General features: G+C 43.4%; 1 protein-coding gene across 1 annotated transcript in view; it reads left to right on the forward strand.

Annotated features, from left to right (window-relative positions):
• Window positions 1–13,311, forward strand: part of UVRAG (UV radiation resistance associated) — a 363,460-nt gene extending 350,149 nt beyond the window's left edge. The window contains exons 17-18 of the mRNA XM_004381978.3: window positions 7,197–7,239; window positions 9,006–13,311. Of these exons, the coding sequence (XP_004382035.1) occupies window positions 7,197–7,239; window positions 9,006–9,711 (749 nt within the window). The 3' untranslated portion in view covers window positions 9,712–13,311. The remainder of the gene's footprint in view (window positions 1–7,196; window positions 7,240–9,005) is intronic.
• The last annotated feature ends 7,992 nt before the right edge of the window (window positions 13,312–21,303 follow it).

Below are 21,303 nucleotides of genomic sequence, written 5' to 3' on the forward strand. Positions count from 1 at the left end.
GGATTCTCTGTCAGCGCAGAACTAAAACAATTTCTGAGGCCAACTCTTCAGACAGGGATTGGACTGGACTGTGGGACATAAAGTGATGCTCGTGAGGAGTGGGCCTCTTAGCTCAAGTAGATACAAGAGACTAAACGGGTAGCTTCTGTCTGGAAGTGAGATAGGAAGGCAGAGAGGGTTAGGAGCTGGTTGAATGGATATGGGGGATCAGGGGTAGAAAGGAGGAGTGTGCTGTCACTGTATGGGGAGAGCAATGAGGGTCACATAACAATGTATGTATAAGTTTTGTATGGGAGACCAACTTGAAATGTAAACTGCATTTAAACTACAACAATAAAAAAAAATGCATATCGTTTTATACTACACCTATTTTAGTAGTTAAGAGGACTACAAAAGATAAGGTTCCTGGGAGGTTATCCTTGACGTCCCATAGTCTCTTTCTAAGCAGTGATTCATTGGCAGCTCTTGGTAATTTAAGCACTTCTGCCAAAAGTCTGTAACATTTCTGAAAATGGTGGTGGAGCTATCCATTTTTCTTTTAAAATAACAAACAGCCAAAGCGCATGGTTCGGTTCCTATCAGAGCTTAATAGAAATTTGGTGGTAGTTCGGTTTTAGCAGTATATTTCAAAGACTTAATTTCACAGGTTCTGTCATTGGCCTCAGTGGTCTAAAGCTTCCTTTGATTCCCTTACAAGTCTAGTTTAAAAATTCTGAAAGCTTTCTCTGAGCAGGGTTTTAATTTCCCTATCAAGTTCTCTCTGGAGGCTGGGCTCTGTGAGATTGCCATTCCTCTGGTTCCCTTGGCTAAGATAGAGTTGATACATTATTTTTTTCTAGTTTTCAGCATAAGCATTTGATTACCCTCAAGTCTCAAGTGCTGTTCAGACACTCCAAGGGGTCCCCAGGTATCATCCCTGTCATCTCTTTCCTGTTCTTTGCATGTTCCTGTGTAGAATGTTACTTATGCTCTATATAAATGACATCAAGATGAGCTATGCCTGTTTCTACAGACCATTTTACAGTTCTCGTAATGTTTGCTGCCTGACTGTGATTTTCAGTACATTAATTTGTATAATGATTTTTTAAGATGAAAGTTGATCGGTGAAGTGGTTGACTTGACCCCTCCCGAGACCTCTCTGGAGGATCATTCTGTATTCCCTGAACCCAGGGAGCTCAGCCTTGAGACCAAGCTGCCTTCCATCTGGGCTCTGGGCTGTTGGCTCACCTGCACCCTCTGTTCATTGGCCTGTGCTGGGACCCCTGTTTCCCGAGCCGGACCCAGTTGCCCAGGGCCGTGGAGCACTGGTGGCCCAGCCCTCACATCTCACAGCCTTGGGAACTGGATTTTCTCAGCTGGCTTATTTTGTCCTTTGCCTGTGGAACTTTCTCTTTCACAAATTCGTCTTTCCATCATACTCAGTTTAAATAAAATCTAAAAGTTCCCTTGTTCAGTTATACCTTTTTATGCTCTGTTTTTATTTAGTCAGGCTTTGACAGGAAACTTTCCAAGCTGAGCCCAGGGGAAAAGTGACCACTGGTGCAGATTTTAGCCTGTGCTTTTGGCCCAAGATTGTTCCTATTTATATTTTGTTTCATGTTTTTGTTAACATCCAGGGCAAAGATTAAGCACTTACACTTATCTGGTAATGGAGAGAGGTCTTTAGATTGCTTGCCTGTGGCCAACAGACTACATGCTTAAAACAATTAACTCCAGCTACCTCCTGGGAGATAAGATCTAACTGTTAAATTTGGCTTTCCCAAAAGGAGGTTCTGTGCTCCTGCTTGATCTGAGAGAGAGAAAGGAGGAAGGTAAATCTCAGCCTTTGCTGAATTTTGAAAAAAGGATAGTAGCCTAATTTATGGAGGTTTTTTGTTTTTTTTTTTTTAAAAAAAAACAACTAACCTTATGTCATAATTTCTTAGCTGCCAAAAGATGTAATTCTACCTCAGCTTCGCCTTGGCAACCTGTTTTTGGCACTCGTGTAGCCCTGTCGTTGCTCTGCATTATTTACGCGGTAATCTTTAAGAAGGTGAGAAACTATTATTGCTTTTTAGCACAGTTGACATGATATTGGCGCAGGGCAGCACCTAGAGCTTCAAACATTTCTAATGGCCGTAAACCAACTTAAATACCTCCATGGAGAGGTCTTACTGCCATGAGGTCATAGCTTGCTACAAGGGGGAGAAAGAAGATCAAATGTTGTTTAAACTTTTTTTTTTTTTTTTTTTTTAAGTATTCTTATTGCACCGAGTTGTAGCTGTAGTTTTTGGCCAAGACCCAGACAATCAAGATTTAGTATTTTGACCAGCTGTGATCTAGTAATGTTCCTCAGAGGAAACATTTTGTAGGGAAGGAAAGACACATATTTGAGATGGTGAATTGTACTCTTTCCTAATACTTTATACTGCCAGACCCGGTTGTAGACATATAAAACAAGTGAATCTGAAAGAGAATAGGAAAAAAAAATTATTTTCAAATAGCTGAAAACACCCCTGCTTCAAGAACTCTCTTGATGTGGTAAATCTTTACGTTTTTTCTTTATTTCATTTTTGCTTAAGTTTTCACTTTTACATCATTTCATGACAGAATTCATTTTTGTTCATAATTGATTCTTAGAATACCTAATAGTATAACAAGTCCTAGAAAGTCCCCTCCCCGCCAAAAAAAATTGTACAAGTTTATAGAAGGCAGGAGGAGAAGAGAAGGAAAAGGTACCAATCCACTACCTAAAAATTATTCTTCTGATTCTCACCCCTCCCTCAAACAGAAGTACAGACTAAATGCAGGCATTTTGGTGGCAACAAAAAACTTAAAAGGTCCTAGAGATTGGGAAAAAGAAGAGAACTAGCATTTATATTTAGTCAGACTGCCTGGTTAAATCTCATTTTTCTACCTAGTGGCTTTGTGACCTCGGCCAAGATACCTAACCTCTGTGCCTCATGAAGATGATGTTCATAATACTTTGCAGAGATGTTGTGAGGATTAAATGAGAACAACATGTGAAGCTGTTAACAGGGTGCTTAGCCCATAACATATCATAAATGTTAGTTGCTGTTTTATTATTAGTATTAATTTATTGAATACCTACTCATTAACACTTAGAATTTTACTTGTGTGTCTTATTTAATCCTTACTACAGTAACTATTAGGTGGATCTACCCATTTCATTTTACAGAAGGGGAAACATAGGTTCAGAGCAGTGAAAAGTATTTCACCGATGTCCCACATTTTGTAATGATGGAGCTCAATGTGGAATATTACATATGGGAGATAGAAATGGGAATCACATTTTCAGCCAGTACTTTCTTAGTTTGTTTTCTCTTTCCCTATCCCTTCTCGTTAAAAGCAGCAGAACCACCAGAAAGAGGAAGAGGGGGAATGGTGAGGACAAGGATGGTGGAGTAGAGTGAACTGGGTTCCACCCCAGGGTATTTGTATGGTGGATATAAAAGTGCAGAGCATGGTCCTCCTCATTTAGGTTGGGGAAATAGAGAAATTCTCCCTCTCAGAAAAATTCTCTCTCTCCGAAGCTAAATTCACACAGAAAAATGATACATCAGAGGTTTGGGGACAATTGGAATGTACCTGAAAGGATTTTGGGAAGTTCCTGTAGTCCCTAAGCAGTTGGTAGATCATGTAAATAGAAGCAGTTTGAGGATTTCTATTTTATTCAAAGCTTTCCCTACCCCAGCCATCGCCACCCCCACCAAAAAAAAAAGATTTTAAAAGGTGGAATGTTGTTTCACATTGGGCAGAATAAATCTTTGGATTGATTTAGTACTTAAAACTCTTTTATACTTGCTTTAATTCTTTAGCTGCTTCTTGTAGCTAGCTCCCTGATGTGCAGAAGAAGTGGAGATGGGGTTGGGTGGGAAGAGTTCTGTTTGTTGCTGCTTTTAACAGTATTCTGTACAGGAGAAAACCAGTAAAAGGAAGGATCTAGATTCTGGTCCTTTGTCTGATACCTGTTACCCTGTATTCCTGTGTAAGACATTCATGCTTTGAGCCTCAGTTGCTCCTTCTGTAAAATGGGGATAATGCTTTTGAAATTTGAAGTCCATGGAGGTTAATAACAATGACAGCAACCACAGTTATAGCTAGTATTGCAATCAATGTATATGCCAAGGATTTTAAATGCACTGTTTCATTTAATCCTCGCCATAGTCTAGTGATCTGTTTTACGAAGAAAAAAACTTCGTAAGCACAGAGAGGATAAGTCACTGCATACAGTCATATAACTAACAAGTGGTGAACACGGCCTTAAGTTACAGCTCCAAATAAAGGGGCTCATAGCAGCAGAGCTAGGAGTAGAGTCCAGGTCTTAGAACATCCTTTTTATCACCACCACTATCTCTAGATATAGCTGAAGAGACAAGAAAAGGTAACCGACTACAATAAAGAAGGACTCACAGAATGAGAAAGAGGTTAATCTCCTCAGTTCAGAGAGATCAGAGAAGACTTGAACCAAAAAAAAAGACAAATTTAAACCAGACTATCCTCCTTGACCTCTAAACTCCAGGCTATTTGGCATTCTCTCACGCTTGTGACCCTAGGAAAACCCTTTCTTGCTTGTAGCAAAAGGTTTATTATTAAGTAACTTAACAGTCTCCAGTATGGCTCAGTTATTCAGCATCTGTGCCATGTTTCATAAAACCACAGCCTAGTAAGTTTGCAGTTACGCTATCTTTGGGTTGTTGTTTTTTAATAAATTCCTTTTAATTGCGGCACTAAACCCCAGCCCAGATGTCATGCTTCCAGGTTTCCAGTCTGGACCTGAGCCGAGCTGGAAGAGACACACAGTCAAGGCTGATGAGGTTCAAGATGTGTGCAGTGAGCTGGCAGCCTCAGTCAGTGGCTTGGATCTCAGGCTCTGCACCTCGTATCTAGGGCCTTAGAATATATAGGGACCCTCGGTGGGGTGGAGGATAAAGAAAAGCGACCACATTTCCTGCTGCAACCACTCCACCCCAGAACACCCACGTTTGCTCTTTTGGTTGTTTTTTAAGAGTACACACTCCCTGTAAATTATTCTTCACAGCTTAAAGAATGTATCAGTTTCATTCAATAAGTTAAGTAAATTGTCAACAGCCTTTAAAAATTGGCCATATAATTAGTAAACCTGTAAGTTTCTATCTCTTCCTCTCGTGAAGTCATGAAGTCAGACTGTAATCAGACAAAGACTGCTCACAGCAGTTTATTTTTTAGTATTAAAATTTCAGAAACATCCTAAATCTACAAAAGTAAGGGAATGATTAAATAAATTATGGTATTCTACTCAATAGAGCAGCCATTTAAAATTATATTTATCAGGAAGTTTTAATACCATCCAAAAGCAGGATATAGAATTATATATATGTACCACAAACACAGCTTTAGGTTTGTTTTATTTAAGCACACATATGTAAAATCAAAGTCTCAAAGGAAAGTATCCCAAATTAATAGTAGTTATTTGATGGGTGACAGAATCCTGAGTGATTTTTATTTTTGTATGTTTTATATTTTTTTGAATTTTCCAATGAGTGTAAATTACTACAATAATTAAAAATGCATGTGTATGTTTGTATGTATTTTTAATGTAATCATTTAACATATAAGCTGTTTGGAGCTCAGCTATTTTAAAAATCTGGAACATAGCTAAGATCTTGGAAATAATAAAAAAATAATAATCCTGAGCAGCCAAAACTAATGTTACAAAACTCATATAATAGTGCATGTTATGCCCAGGACATCCTGGCCCATCACTCAAATCCTGTTTACTCTTACTTTGCACGCAAAACTTTGGACATCTGCTTTATAAGAACGCAGAAAGTTAGAAGCAAAACATTTAAAAAGAGAGAAGAGAAGCCACTGCAGGCAGGAACAGTGACACAGCTGTACTGACAGCCTGGCAGTGAGCGAAGACACAGAAAAACGCCAAGTGCAGCCTTAGGGATTATCCGACTCACGTCCTCAGAAACAGACGTCAGTGAAAATTCTGTAATCTTTTTACTATGTCATAGCTTACTAATACATGTTCATATTGATGACCCGAAGTCATCAACAAAATACCTTTTTTGTTTGATTAATTTGTTTTAAGATTATAAGAAAGGCTTAAATAAAAAAAATTATTGAAAGCAAAAAAATTATTGAAAGCTTTCATCTCACGTGGCTAAAAATGAAAGAAAAGACAAAAAAAAAAGCCAAAACATGGTGATCAAAGGGTAAACCTTAGCTATGTAGACCTATATCTTGTCTACCCAAAATAACTAATATTCTTACGGTTCCTAAGAGGGAACATTTTATTGTTACTTGGGTTTTCCAGATTGCATCTGATACTATCATTACCTGCGTTCTCAGAAAAATCCAAGGGATCTGAAGAATAATATCACAAAATGCGGTTGTCAGAAAATACCAAAGTCTCCACCCCTCAAAGCCTTAGTATCCATCCATTAAAATAAAGACTAACATCCCATAGCTTAGATAGATAAGATAAACCCGAAACCAAACCCGTTGCCATCGAGTCGATTCTGATGGAAGGGTTAAATGAGAAAGCCTGTATAATGGCATTTAGCTTCTCAGTGGCACTTAGTAAATGTTAGTTGAGTCTGAATGTAGGATGCAACCGACAGCATAGGCTCTGGAGTCAGACCAAATCTAGTTCAGATGCGGGCTCTGCAGCCTTGAACAACCCACATTACCCACCCTCCTGCCTGTCTTTCTCATAGGGTAGATGTTAGGGTCCTATGTTTGCAAAATACCTTGCACAGAGCTTGGAACATTATAGATGCTCAGGAAAGTGATAGTTCTCTTCCCATTGTAGTTAGGAGGGAGGGATGTCACACTCCATTACTTTTCTGTTTCTCAAAGTTGAGGAAGCTTTAGGGAGTCTCAAAATAAGGGAGAGCTACAAAATCCCCCTTCCTCTTGTGTCATAGCAGTGCCTGGTGTGCCCAGGCCTGTTCCTCAGTCCTGCCTTTTATCAGGCCAGCCATTCACCCCTCACAGCTATGAGTGGTTAAGCACCTGGCCTCCACTCGTACCGCCAACATCACCTTCAGTGTTCCAGTGTTCCAGACATCGCCTTCAGTGTACATTTGGGTAACAGCGTAAATGGAGGCCTCCTGGGTTGGGGGTGGTAACTGAAAACTTGACTTGCCTGCACAGAGCAGATCTGTGGGTGGTGTTGATGTTCTGTTTTGGTTTGATTTACCTAGCTGCCCTGCAAAATCAGTTAGAGAGGGACACGGTCAGCAAGTGGTAGGGTAAAAACAACAAGGTTGGCAAAAATGTCTATCTTACTAAATTACTGTGAGTTTTGACAACATATTACCTGAAAACCCAGATTAAGGGCAGCAGGGTTTTCTGTTTTGTTTTTCTTGAGCAGTAAAAACGGTAATTTACTGGTCTATTTGCCTGGTTCTGCATATGCCCCAGTGACCACCCCTAATTATGAATTCTCCGGGCACCAACACTTACAGCCAGGCAAGGGAGTCTGATAGGCTCCTGGATTAGAGGCCCTGTGGTTGGTTGCCTTTTCTCAAGGAGAATAGCCCTTGCTTAGGCATCTGAGACCATATGTATAATCCAGCATCAGAAAAAAACCAAGAGAATTCAAAAGCAGGAGAAGAGAGGGGAGGGTGCCAGGTCCAGGACTCCGGCTGTGGACACAGGTGGAGGGGGCCTAGATCCCTTCTTTTTCAGGGCACTTATCACAATTGTAATTTGAAAATACATTGTTTAAATAATTAGGGATGTCTTTTTCTGCACGATTGGAAGCTCTTCAGAGGCAGGGTCTTGTCTGTCTTGGATCTGTTTCCCCTCCCGAGGGCCTGGCACATGTAGTAGCCATTTGTTGAGTGAGTGTATAGGTTCAGGTCTAGCCTTGACTCCTGCCTAGTAGTTACCCTTTCAAAAGCCAGGTAACGTCCCTGTGTGTGTTTCCTCATCTGAAGAACTCTAGTCAGATGGATCTTGTGTTTGTGCCTCTCTCTGTCTCTGGACCCAGTCTGTTCATGTGATTGCATTGAAGCTGACTAGCTTCACCCGAGTAGAATATCTAGAACTCTGATCAGTGCTCCAGGAGTGGCTTGACTAGCACAGTGAATAATGTGGCTGTCATTTTCAGAGTCTGGATGTTCTCTTTCCATTAACGGATTATTAGTTATTATTTCAGACTTAAGGGTAATAATGATACCCTACTTTCTTGAGGGTTTTTGTGAGGACCAAGTGAAATGAGGGATATGAAAGTACTTTAGAAACTATAAAGCTTTGTGTAGTTGAACAGTGATTATTATCGCTGGCCCAAAGCTATCTTCCTGAAAAGTAACTCAGGCTCAAAAGAAGGCACTGAAGACCAAGTATTGTAAAAAGGTGTGTGACTAGACTTCTAACGGAGATGTCATTCCCCAAGTGAATTTTTTGTTTTTAAAAAAAGTATATTTGGTCCTCTCCCTGCCAGTTCTCTAATGCAAGATGATTAGCATTGGGTATTGGAAAGACTGTTGATCATTGTGTCATGAGTCACGGGTTCTAGTTCTAGCCTTGCCGCTGCTGCACTGAGTTATCAGGGGCAAGTCATTTAACTTCTCTGCCGAATAGGGGAGACTGCTTTATGAAGGTAAAATAAGAATTGAATATTAATAGCAAAAATAAAAACATAGATAGTCCTTTAGACATAGAAAGTTGATTACATCCCTCATGTACTTTTCTTTCCAGATCCAGTTCCTCCAGTTACTTCAACTCTTCCCCATATGACATGGTTTCTATCCCCCATCCCTATTCTGGGCATTCTCCTCTGAATGCGTTTCAGTGTGCCTGTATCCTTCTTGAAGGAAGTTCCCACAATTGAACCCACCATGCCTCATGTTGTTTCCTACACTTGGACAGTACAATTAATAATGTCTACGATTGATTATTATCTATTTTTATTATAGCAAACCTAAATATGCTATTTCATGTCTCTGGATGCAGAAGGCTTAAACTGAGTTCTGAAGTAAAAATAATGTCTCCTTTTTGTCTTCTAGCGACAGACATCACACCTCCAGCGCAATTCCTGTTCCAAAGAGACAAAGCTCCATATTTGGAGGTGCAGATATGGGCTTTCCTGGGGGGATACCTTCACCAGACAAAGGACCCCGAAAACGGGCCAGCTCAGAGAATGAAAGACTCCAGTACAAAACTCCTCCTCCCAGTTACAACTCAGCATTAGCCCAGCCTGTGACCGCCATCCCTTCCATGGTAGCGTCCGAGAGAAAGACAACATCTCTGTCCTCCTCCTTGGATACTTCCTTGGACTTCTCCAAAGAAAACAAGAAAAAAGGAGTAGATTTGGATAACAGCTTAAATGCAGGCCATGTAAGTGTGAATACCAGCCAGGAACCAACAGAAGAAGCCCCTTCTGGGCATCCTGCCACAGTAAATGGCACTCTCCTACCCAGTGAGCAGGCGGGCGCCACAAACGCCCAGCTCCCAGGCGAATTCCACCCGGTTTCAGAAGCTGAACTCTGCTGTACCGTGGAGCAAGCGGAAGAAATCATTGGGCTGGAAGCCACAGGTTTCACCTCAGGCAATCAGCTAGAAGCATTCAACTGCATCCCAGTGGACAGTGCTGTGGCAGTGGAGTGTGATGAACAAGTTCTGGGAGAATTTGAAGAGTTCTCCCGAAGGATCTATGCACTGAATGAAAATGTATCCAGCTTCCGCCGGCCGCGCAGGAGTTCTGATAAATGAAGTGAGCAGACCAAGGTACTCAATAGGGCCAGGACAGAGTCGCTGCTTACAATGAGAATAAAGCTGCACTTACCCTTTTTAATAATTATGGAACAAAATGAATATTAATGGAGGATATTCCTCAAAAAAACAAATTTTGGAAATTGAGGAAGGACTCAGGATCATTGTGTATCAGTGGGCCAGACAAAGTTAGATTTTGCTTTCAATATTTGCTTTTCAGGCTTGACGGTTGTTTTAAGGCAAAAGTCACTCTCTAGTTTGAAGAGCCTATAGCTCAAGTCACCTTATAGGTATTTGTCTGCTTTTTATTTACGCTTCTGTGTTATCCTCAGAGGGAAGATGATAATATATATAGATAATATAATGACCTCACCTTTAGTCTCTGATAAGCATTTGCCCAGAGTTTATAAAACTTTGGAAAACTGAATATTCAGAAATAGGTCTCCACCATTTACTGAAGGGTCTTTGGCCATCCATCTGGTTGATGAATAAGAAGCACAGTGGCCCTCCTTATACCCAGTCCCATCTTCCTGCCCTTACCCCCCAGCACCACAGTCAACTGTAGACCCCACTGTTGCCCTCATCTTTACAGTCCTGAAAACAGGATATCAGATTCACCGTTTGTTTTGTTTTTCTTTCAACCCAGTAGCCATGACCTTCCCCCTCCTCTAAATAGCCATACCCTTGATGTAGCCCTCAAAAATTAGATTAAAAACCTCACCTCTGATGGATCCCAGGGAACCTTCAGGACGCCAAGGTTACTGCAGTCAGATAACATCCAGTTCACTTTGGGGCCTGACGTTTTTATGTGGGCAGATGCTGTGGTCAAAAACCCATCATGCTTTCTGACAGTGCACTCACCAGACAAAATCCCTATTTGTAAATCCCACATTAATTTATTAAATTTCTGTCCGAAGGAAGGCATTGTATATGATGAAATATATGTAGAGAGTCATATTGTCCAATGTGCAAACTGCAAGGCAGTTGAGATAGTTGGAATAGGAGACTAAATGAGGCATAGAATACTATTGGTATGTGTGCAATTGCATAAATATTAAATTATGTTTTTGAAGTCTACTTGTCATTCCTGGAGCTCAGATTTCATTTGCTGTTGCTTTATATTTTATGTACCCAAGGACATAAAGGACATCGCCTCAGGGTTGCAAGCTCTTTAAGGAAAATTTATCCATGTATCCATGTATTATATAGAAGAATAAAATTTGAGTTTACTTCACCCGACCTGATTTTTTTTTTCCAGATTTGAACTTCCTCTTGAACCTACATCTCCATATGCTGCATCATGACAGGACTAGCCTGAACAAAAGCCATGCCTGTATCTAAGCTAATGTTGTTGACTTCATTTGAGTTTACGTATTGTGTATAGCAACACAAACACCTCCACAGGTGTGCTCTCCAATAGCTGCATTTTTCCTACATAACAACTTAACTCATAATCTCATAATCATTTTCATATTCTGTCCAAGCATTCTTAGGCTCAGCTTTAATTTATAGCTACATTGTTGAATGCAATAGTTCATATTGTCTATGTAAGGAGAACTCAGAATTACTGCACAGCAGACAGACCCAGCCCTCAGGCAATTGAAAGCTTTAACTTCATCTGAAGAAGTCCATCTCATTCCAGATAAAGAGCTGGGGTTACTCCAGACCTAGAGTAGAAGCCATTTGTAAGGTTATGGCCTCTTTGTGGGGTACCATCATTCTTTTTCAAGTCAAAGAGGGTGAACACAGTCTTGGATATACATCAGACTGGGCTGCAGGGGTCCTCCAATGAAGTAACATCTACAAAATGGGGAGGGGGATTCAGAAGGGCTGTGTTAATATTGAAGAATGGAAAGTGAATTGCATGTGGTTTGTGATTTCCCCAGACATGAGAGTGGACTTTTAAACTTCGTGTGAAACTCAGAGACAGGGTTCATTGAATTGTAGGCCCTCCATCCTGGCTCCCACATGCCAAGCAGGAGGAACATGTACAGGGTCCTTGTGGTTACAGCGTTGATCTCAGATTCTGCACAACCAGATGGAGCCTGGAGCTCTGGGCTTCCATCCATCAGTCTCTCCTTGGTCGACTCCCTGATTCTGGGGTTCACAGCTTTTCACCTCGACAGCTTGGCACTCTGCCGTTGGATGTGATCAGATTGCTGAGAACTGATTAATAGTTATTTCCACATTTGCTTGATCCACACTGTGGCCAATGATGTGTGCGTCAAAACACTACTTAGGTTTGAGTTTGTTTAGTTTGGGTTTTGGCTTTTCATCTGAGTTTGTTTGATTCCTGCAGTTTCTGCCACGATCTATCTAGAACCTACAGGATTTCGTGTCTCCAGAAATAACTGTTCATTTTCCAAAGCTGTGGGATTAGTTTTGCCTGTGCTTAAAGTGGAAAATGCAGGATGAGTTATTATCTTCTGCTGATCTTTTTAGTCTTGTAAGTCATCAAAAACAAAAAAAATTTTTTTTTTTTTTGCTTTGAAGATATAAATTGAAATGGAAACCCACACTGTATCCATTTCTGAACTGTTAAGAGCCCTTTCAGTTTTCGTGTAGCTGAGATACTTACCAGCCAGCAAATATTATCAAATGAGTATTTGATTGTGTTTTCTCTTTCCATTTCCCCTTACCCGCCTTAGAAATTCCAGAGATTTTTTTTTCCCTCAGAATATTAGTTTTGGAAGATTGTATCCAGCTATATTTTTATAGCAGTCCTAATGGTGCCCATTTATCCTGACCTAACCGGTTATTTAAATAATTTTTTTAAACTACCACCAATAATAAATGGCATGTGAAACTGATCTGTTGGTAATTGGGAAAAAAACTCAGCATCTGTATTTATAAAATAAAATTGATTAGTATTTATTTTGAGAGTTAAAAGTGTATGTTATTTCCCTGCTATGTTTGAGTCCTGTCTTCATTGTTTTGAATTTCATATTGAAGCCGAGTTAACTATGAAAACCTCATTCTTAAACAGTCAGCCAGCCATTCAGCACATATTGAGCTCTCTCTGGGCCAGGAACTGGGGCGAACAAGGTTAATACAAAGATTAATAAGCCATGACCTCTGCCATATTCTCTAGTGGACATACAGCTATATTAACAGTTATAGTTTGGTGTGATAAATTCTATGATAGAGAGATGTATAGCCATGCTAGGGGGCAAGAGAAAATAGTTAGTAATTCTGACCCAAAGATCAGGAAGGTCCATGGAGGTAGTACAGATGAAAAGGATGTAAGGATTCACATTACAGAGGGAGAGAACATGGGCAAAGGCTGGGAGGCAAGGCAGAGCCTAGTGTGTGTTTGGAAAACAGCAAGGCATTTGTTGTGCTTAGGGCCTGAATGGATATGAAGAAAAGTGAGAGTAGGAATTGAGTTGCAGGCTGATGGGGAAGGACTTTAGGTGCCAGGTAAAGGGATCTGGACTTACACAGTGAGTAACTGGTAGGTAGGTACACTTTCCAGGTTTTAAAGCAGGTTGGATCTGAATTCTGACTGCAGCCAGGTTGAGGCTGGCTTCTAATGATACTTGCTCAGTCTGTTTAATCTGCTTTCATTTTTTGTTTGAAAAAACTGTGTCTGAAAAAGAGGTGCATCCTGGTGTCCCTAATGTTTTCCAAATAAATATTGAATAACAAACTGGATTTTTACTGGCCAGTGCACTGCCATTCCCAGGGGTGCAGCCCGCATCTGGTCTTTAGAAGGTTGATTCTGCATGCCCTGTGGCAACCGTCCGCCTCTCCGCACTTGGCCACTTTGCAGCTATGACCCTGGTCAAATCGTTGACCTTTTAAGGACCCTCATTTCTTAATCTGTAAAGAATTGGAGAGAATGCTGCCCTGCCAGTTAGGTTTGTACGGGGCCTGTAACGTGGCTGGTGCTCGGTCAGTGCCGGCCCCCTTTGTTCCCATGGGAGGCCGCTGCGCCGTGGTGGGAAAGCTGCCTGAGACTGGTTATCAGGCTTCCTGTGCTTTCACTCGGGCAAAGCCACTTAACCTCTCTGAATCTGGCTCCTAGTCTGAAGTAGGGATAATCCCCCCCTAGCTACCAGGGCTGTACAACCCCCAGGGTTGAAGGGAGGGTTAGAAGAGAGAAGCACTTTAGTTAAAGCCCTTAATGATCTTTATGAAGCACCGTGCACCTCAGGAGGAGCTAGTCCTTCAACAAGGGTTTCTCAGGTAGTACGTCTCAGGCTTTGGTGGGATCAGGGAAATGCAAATAGTCATTCTGTACGTATTGAGAAGCTGTACCAGAGCTGAAACAGGTCGTTTGAAAAAATAAGCTCTAAATAAATGTAAAGTGTTTCTAAGTGTCTTGGTGGTGGGTGGTGTGAACACAGTGCTGAGACACGGCCTACAAGCCTAATTAGCTTGATTTTTATGTTTTTTTAGCACCTGGCTGATGAGCTTATTTAGGCCCACCTCATCTGTAAATATTCCCTAACCCAGCTTCTGGCTCCTCGCTGAATGCTAAATTGGTGCCCAGAGCTCTTGATTTTGCTCAAAGTAGATAGAGGCTTCCCCCCTCCCCACTTAGCACATCTAATTACAGTTTTGTAGGTAGACAGCTCAGCCTTGTGGATTTTAAATGCATAAAAAAAATACATTGTCTATAAAATAATTCCACACTTTTGAGAGGCCAGCAATGTCAGCAATCCAGAAAAAGAGTGATCATGACTCTAGATATAAATGAAAAAGACATCCAGTTGGTGAAATAGCTGTGGGCAAGCCCAAGCACGTAACTGCCAAGTGGAGAGTGGCAGGCTCAGATCCGGTCGGCTGTTGTGTGCAAAACACAATTCTAACGAGCTTCTCTCAGTACCCGTTAAATTAGAAGCAGCACATTAGAAAGGGATGGAGGGTGGTAGTGGGCAGCAATAATGGAGAGCCTGGCTCTAAGAAGCAGACACAACTCAGGCAGGAGGCATTCTGGGGTCTTCAGCGAGGAGCACACTGCAGAGCAGAGCAGCAGGTCAGCGGTGTTCAGACCCCAGCGCTGCCAGGTCCTGGCTGTGAGCCCCGGCAGTGCTCTGACTTCCCTGAGCCCCTGTGCTCTTCTGTACAGTGAAGTCAGCCCTCGCTCAGGTGTTTCCTTGGGCCTGGACAGAGTCTTCTCTTGCCCTAGTAGCAAATTTGTATTCATTTTTCAAAACCCATGTGATTGCTCTGGGGTTCAGAGCATGGCAGGAAAGGAGACTCTGTCACCTGTCACTCTCTGCCTGTTTGTGACGAACCTGAGGCCAAGCCATTTAATGGCAGCCTGCTTCTGGTCAGGGTTTTGTATGCAGAAGAACGGGTCCCGCCTTGCCATCTCCTCAAAATCCTTGACAAAAGGGTTTGTACAATATATAACAAAAATTAATAAAATAGCTAACGGAAAAAATTCAGCTGAATGAGACTTACTGTTTCTACAGATAGACCCCCGAAAACCCATTGCCATCAAGTCAGTTCTGACTTAGTGTCAGAAAAATGATAAAATAATTTTAGTTTGATAGGGAAATACATAAAATGTTTTAAGGAAGTAAGTTATGAAGTGGTTGAAATAAGTTTTGGTGCCTTAAGGGATAAACTTTTTTGTTTAATTCGTTTATAGAGAACACCATATTCCTCAAAGAAACCAGCATCAGTGGTTTTCCACATAAGTCAGGGGCTCAGCCACTCTTTTTATTGTGATATGAGCAGACTCCCCGGTTACCGTATGTGCAATATGTAACCCTTTGCTCATGCAACAGACGTTTCTGGAGCTTGTTGACTTCAGGGCCAGCTCCTTGCTGCTAGAAACCTGCCAGTTGCATTGCCTTCTCCTCTGCATACACCCTTGCCTAACCCCTTCAGTAGCACGCAGTAGGTGCTCATGATGTGTGTGGGTGGGGGGTGAATGAGGCAGAGCATGGATCCCAGGGTTTTGTAACTTGAACCTGTGTTTGTCTCTTGGTCCGCTGGGAGGTCTGTGACTGCCCGGTGTGTCCAGGGTTGTTGTTAGATGCCGACAAGTCAATATTGACTCATAGCAGCCCCATGTGACGGAGCTGAACTGCTGCATAGTTTTCTAGGCTGTGATCTTTACAATGAGTAGATCCCAGGTCTTTCTCCTGCGGAACAGCTTGGTGGGTTCGAACCACCACCCTTTCCAGTAGCAGTCAAGTACTTAACTGTTGTGCCACCAGGGCTCTTGTGTCCAGAGCAGGCATCAAAAGTGACCTGTAGAGCCAGAACTGTCCAAGGATCAGATGAGACTGCGGAGCTGGTTGTTTCTGTAAACAGTAAAAAGAGGTGTGCGTTTGAGAGATCATCGCATACAGTCTCAGTAAACGTCCTAGCAGTAATGCCCCACCACCAGCGGTGAGGCCCCAGGACTACTCGCCCAGCGCGGGCTGAGCCTCTGCTGCCTGGCCTTGTCCTGCCCCGCCCGCATCTGCGTTGGGTGCCTGCTTTCTCTCCCTGGTGATGCAGTGACCCCTCTCCATGCTCCGACCCCACCCCTTACAGGATCACATTTGATCCCGAGGACAGCAGTGGAGGATGTAGGCAAGGTGTTACCATTGCCATTTGACAAGGGGACCCACAGGAGCCTCCAAGGAGGGATGACCTGCCCAAGATGGCACAAATCCTGAGGCCACACCAGGCCCTGATATCTCCCCAGGGGCTCTTTTCTCTGTACCCCAAACCCTATGGAGGCCCCACAGCCTACTCCCTCTGCCCCACCCATCTGAACACCCTGCCAGCAGCAAGGGGCTCTTCCCTATTCAGCAGCCCCTCGCTAAGGAGGAGGAGCAAATCTGGGAGACGTTTCTGTCCAGGGAGTGGGAAAACTCGCACTTCGTTAGTATTTCATTTTGGCAAGTGGTGTATCTTTCCAGAGGGTTGGGAAAGTATAGATCTGTAGCTGTCGGAAATGTGATATAACTGTCAAAAGTCCATGAAGTCAACCACATAAATTGCGACTCACAGACTACAGGGTAGAGGGGTCAGAAGGGCCAGAAAGGCTTCTTTGAGGACTCCCCTCAGCTGTGTCTAACCAGGTGGGTCAAGGGGATGAAATGGCAGGGCCACCCAGGGTGAGAAGCAGGAACAAAGGCACTGCCAGGGACCTGCGTGTGTTCATGCATTCAACCAAAGTTACTGACTGCAGGCTACATGCCAAGCACTGGGCTAGGCTCCCCAGAGAGAAGTACATAAGGCCCACACAGTCCCTGCCCTCATGAAGCTGCCAGGCCTGGGGCTGAGACAGGAAAGTACAGAGAGCGAGGAGCTTCAGGTGGAGCAGGGGTATGGAGCCTGGTGAGGCAAGACCAGAGAAAGGGGCAGGGACTTTTGGGGGAGGGAAGGTTAGCGGAGGAGGGGCCAGAATACAGGAAAAAGAATGCAGAAAGAAAAATGAGAGCGAGCACAGTGCCTGGGAAGCCATGGGAGACTGGGAAGGATCAACAGGGAGAAATGCTGCAGGAGTTCCTGGGAGATGAGGACAGGGTTCAGCCCAGAGGAAGCCCTTGGTGACCTCTGTGAGGGCCAGTTCAGGGTGGGGAGAGCAGTGAGGAAGCTGGGCCAGTGAGCAGTTGGGGTGGACAATGAGTTTGCAAGAAGTTTAGCCATAAAGTGGAGGAGAAAAATAGGGTGGAAGTTGGAGGGGAATGTTAGAAGATTTTATATAAATGCTAATGGGAAGGAGCCAATAGCAGGGAGAAGTGAAGATTCAGGAAGAAGACAGGGCAGTGAAAGGAGCAAAGTCCCAGAGAAAATGTGTGTGAGGGAGAGGGAGGGGAGGAGGATCCTGGGAATGGCATTAGGATCCTAGGGAAGGCATTAGGCTGCGTAGAAGGAGGACAGGGAGGAAGGATGGAGAGGGCAGGCGGACTAGCATTGTCTATCTGCATGGAGTGGGAGGCTGTGGGCTTTCCTACCTGGCCCCTGATGAGAGCCTAGGATGGGGGCCTGATTGGAGAGACTGTCCCAGGGTAGAGGCCAGGGCAGAACAGGCTCCGTAGGGGTGACTGAGAGCTTCTCTGGCCTTTTGAAGGAGATTCCTGAGGTTTAGGGTGAGGGTTGGCTGACTGCCCAACGGTTCGTCATGCTAGGGGAGCCACGTGGACAGCAGTCATCTCCTCCCCGGGCTCCCTCAGCCACCCTCTTGACCTCCCACCCACTCTCCACACTGTAAACACAGGGACCTGCCTTAAACACAGCTCCCACCCTCTCTGAACTGTCAAAAGAGAAAGAACCAAACATTTACTTACCTTTGCTATATGTACTGTACACACCAGATAACCAAAAAGTTGATGAGAGAAGTTGCTCTTTATAGAAATATTCCAAGTGAAAAAATGCAGACAGGATAACAGACTTATCACCACTCTGTAACTTCTAAAACATTAGTGCTTCTAAGACAATGAGCATCAATGGCTGCTAACATCACAAAAAGTGACAGCCAGACACTGTATGCCTCCTGATGGACAAACACAACACCCATGAAGTATTCTTGCCAGAAGTTTGACCCTGAATTTGATCGAGCCTCTGCCTGTACTGTCCAAAACGGTAGAACTAGCCATGTGTGGCTATGAAGTAACTGAAAAGTGGCTAGCCTGAATTGAGATGTGCTGGAAGTGTAAAATACATATTGAATTTCAGAGATTTAGTACCAAAAAATGTTAATAATTTTCTGTTAATTTATATATTGACTACATGTTAGAATAATATTTTGGATATATTGAGTTAAGTAATAAAGCATTATTACAATTAGTTTTACTTTTAAAATGTGGCTACTGGAAATTTAAAAACGACCTATATGACTTGCATTTGTGGCTCACATTATGTTTCTATTGGACAGCCCTGCTGTGGATCTAACTACCAGTTTATGGGAAATTCAGAGGGCAGATGCACTTGTTAAACAACACCAGGGAATGCAATCAGCAAAATCCAGACAGTGGAAACTACAGGACAAATGACCTGGTTTCTTCAATAAATATATTGCAAGAAAAAAGAAAAAGAAAAGAGGAAAACCTATTAAAAGAGACTCAAGAGACTTATCAATCAACCCCATTTATGGACTTTATTTAGATCCTGTAAACTAAAAAAAAAAAAAAAACCTGAAAAAAGTAGAGGACAATCAAAATTTAATACTGGATATTTGATTATATTAAGGACTTACTGTCAATTTTTTAGATATGATAATAGCATTGTGGCTATTTTTTTTAAGTCCTTATCTTTTAGAGATACATATTGAAATATTTACGGATGAAATGGTATGATGTCTGGGATTGGGGATGGGGTACATAGTGGGACAGAGATAAAATGGGATTGGTCATTGGTGATGGGTGACAGGTGCCTGGGGCTCCATTTGCTCACTCTTGTCCTCCTAGCACACACCCTGCCCCCCAGTCAGGTGGACACATTTGTCATCCCTAGGATGCCCTTGCTCCTGCATCCCGCAGGGTCCCTTGCCTCATGGTGTCTCATTCTTCTTCCCCTAACCCACAGCAAACCTCTGTTCATCTTATAAGCCAAAGTTCAGCCATCTTCCTCCTTTTTGAAGTCCTCCCTACATCCTCCCTAATCTCCTTCCTCAACTCCACCCACAACAGGTAGGCCTGCCACCTTGGTGCTCCCCTCACCACCTGTGTGTGCTTCTGCCACAGCCCTCCTGGCATTTCCTCTAAATGTGTGTTTCCCTGTCACCTCCAGTAAGGCTGTGAGCTCCCAGAGGGCAGGTGCCCTGTTTTAAGGCACAGCCAGTGCTCAAGAAAGCTTGCTAGATCAGTGTTGGTGTGCTGAGTGCTCATTTTCCAGAGGAAGCAGTTAAGGCCTGGAGAAGTTTGTGTCTTGGCCAAGTCCACAGATCTAAAAAATGACAGAGCAGGAACTTGAAACCAGAACAGGGGAATCATTTCCCTGCATTACATCAGAGCTACAGGCCACCCGCACCAAACCCATTGCCGTGGAGTCTATAGGACAGAGAAGAACTGCCCCCATGGGGTTTCCAAGGTTGTAATCTTTATGGAAGCAGACTGCCACATCTTTCTCCTGCAGAACAGCTGCTGGGTTCAAACCGCCAACCTTTCAGTTAGCAGCCGAGCATTTAACCATTATGCCACCAGGGCTACTTGCAGGCCCCAGTTAACCTTCATTCATTTGTCCATTTAGCATTGATTGGGCGCCCCCTATTGGTGTGACACTGGCTGAACAAATCCTGGGCGGTGCTATGAAGAAAAACCAGAGTGTGTGGCCACCCTGAGAGTATGAAGTGGGGGACTCACCTTGTCCTGGGATCTCAGGCAAGGCATTCTTAGGGAAGTGAAATTAAACTGATACTAGAAGCCAGAGAGAGGCTGAGGGAAACCGTGCGAAGAGGCTTTGGAGTATAGAAAGGAGCAGAGCACATATGAAGGACTCAAAGGTAACCACTGGGGCTGAAGAAGAGCACAATGAGCAATAAGGCTGGAGAAGTAGGCAGTGGTCATAGTTTCTCAGATTGGGATTTGCAGACATCACCCCTCCCCTACCTGGGGTTGTTTTCTTCTCATTTATTTTGCACTTTAGAGTTGGTGATAATTTTTTTTAACAGAAAAAGTACATCTTGACCCCTCTGGATGTACCCCTTAGGACCAAAGCTCAGCTTCAGTGCTGGCCCCTACATTTATATGGACAATCTCACTGGCACCAAAGAATACTACCATAGCGGGTTTTAATTTACAGTCACAACCCAGATGTGCAGAAATATAACTTTATTTCTCTATAACTGTCCTCAACCAAGCTTGTGAGTGCCCTTTTCAGCTGTGACAGACAACGCCTGATCTTGATACTTCAAAGCAACTGAGTCGTTTCCAGTTAAAACTTAGTCTCTTTGGAGTAAGTGTTCAAATTTCTGAACCCTCCCGGACCCTACCCCTTAACCCCTCTGCCTCCTATTCTTCCCTTCCCCCTGGGGGCAAACCACTTTCCCAGGAGGCTCCTATGTCCTTCTGGACCCAGGTGCAGGACTTCTGGCAAAAGTCTCTCTGATCTGCCCATAGTGTGGCTCATTTCGGTGCTCAGCCATGGTCTGGCCACCAGGGCCTCATACCCTGTGTCATTATCCTCTCAGCCCTGCTCAGCTCCCTTAGGGGCTCAGGCTGCCTGGTCCACTTTCCCTCAGCACTCTGCAAGGCTGCCCCCAGGCCCACCTGCCTGGACATTCCCCTCTGCTAGTTGGCTGCCTGGGCGTCCTAAGGAACACAGAGCTTCAACGAAGGCTTACCTAGGTCTTCCTGGCAGGCCCCAAGCAGTCAGGTCCCTGGCCTACAATTGCCCCAAACCTATCTCCTGTTTAGACCCCCAAAGGGGGCAAGGGCCAGGGAGAAAGGGCTCCTCTTGGGCTCCACCAGCCTTTTGACTTAGGGGTCTAGTTTCACCCCTTCCAAATAGCCATCTCTGCAGCTGCTCATACTTTCACTTCCTCTTTTAGAGGTGAGAAAACATTCCTTCATCAGCACCAGCCTGCATTTCTCTCCCCTCTATGGCTTTTTTTTTTTTTTTTTTTTTTTAGCTCTTCATTCAAAATCCTCCAGGCTCTATCTGGTTAGAACTCACAAATCCTTTTCTTGTTCAACAAAG

The sequence above is a fragment of the Trichechus manatus genome, unplaced genomic scaffold (genome assembly GCF_000243295.1).
Source record: "Trichechus manatus latirostris isolate Lorelei unplaced genomic scaffold, TriManLat1.0 scaffold00088, whole genome shotgun sequence".
In the NCBI taxonomy this organism is placed as follows: Eukaryota; Metazoa; Chordata; class Mammalia; order Sirenia; family Trichechidae; genus Trichechus; species Trichechus manatus.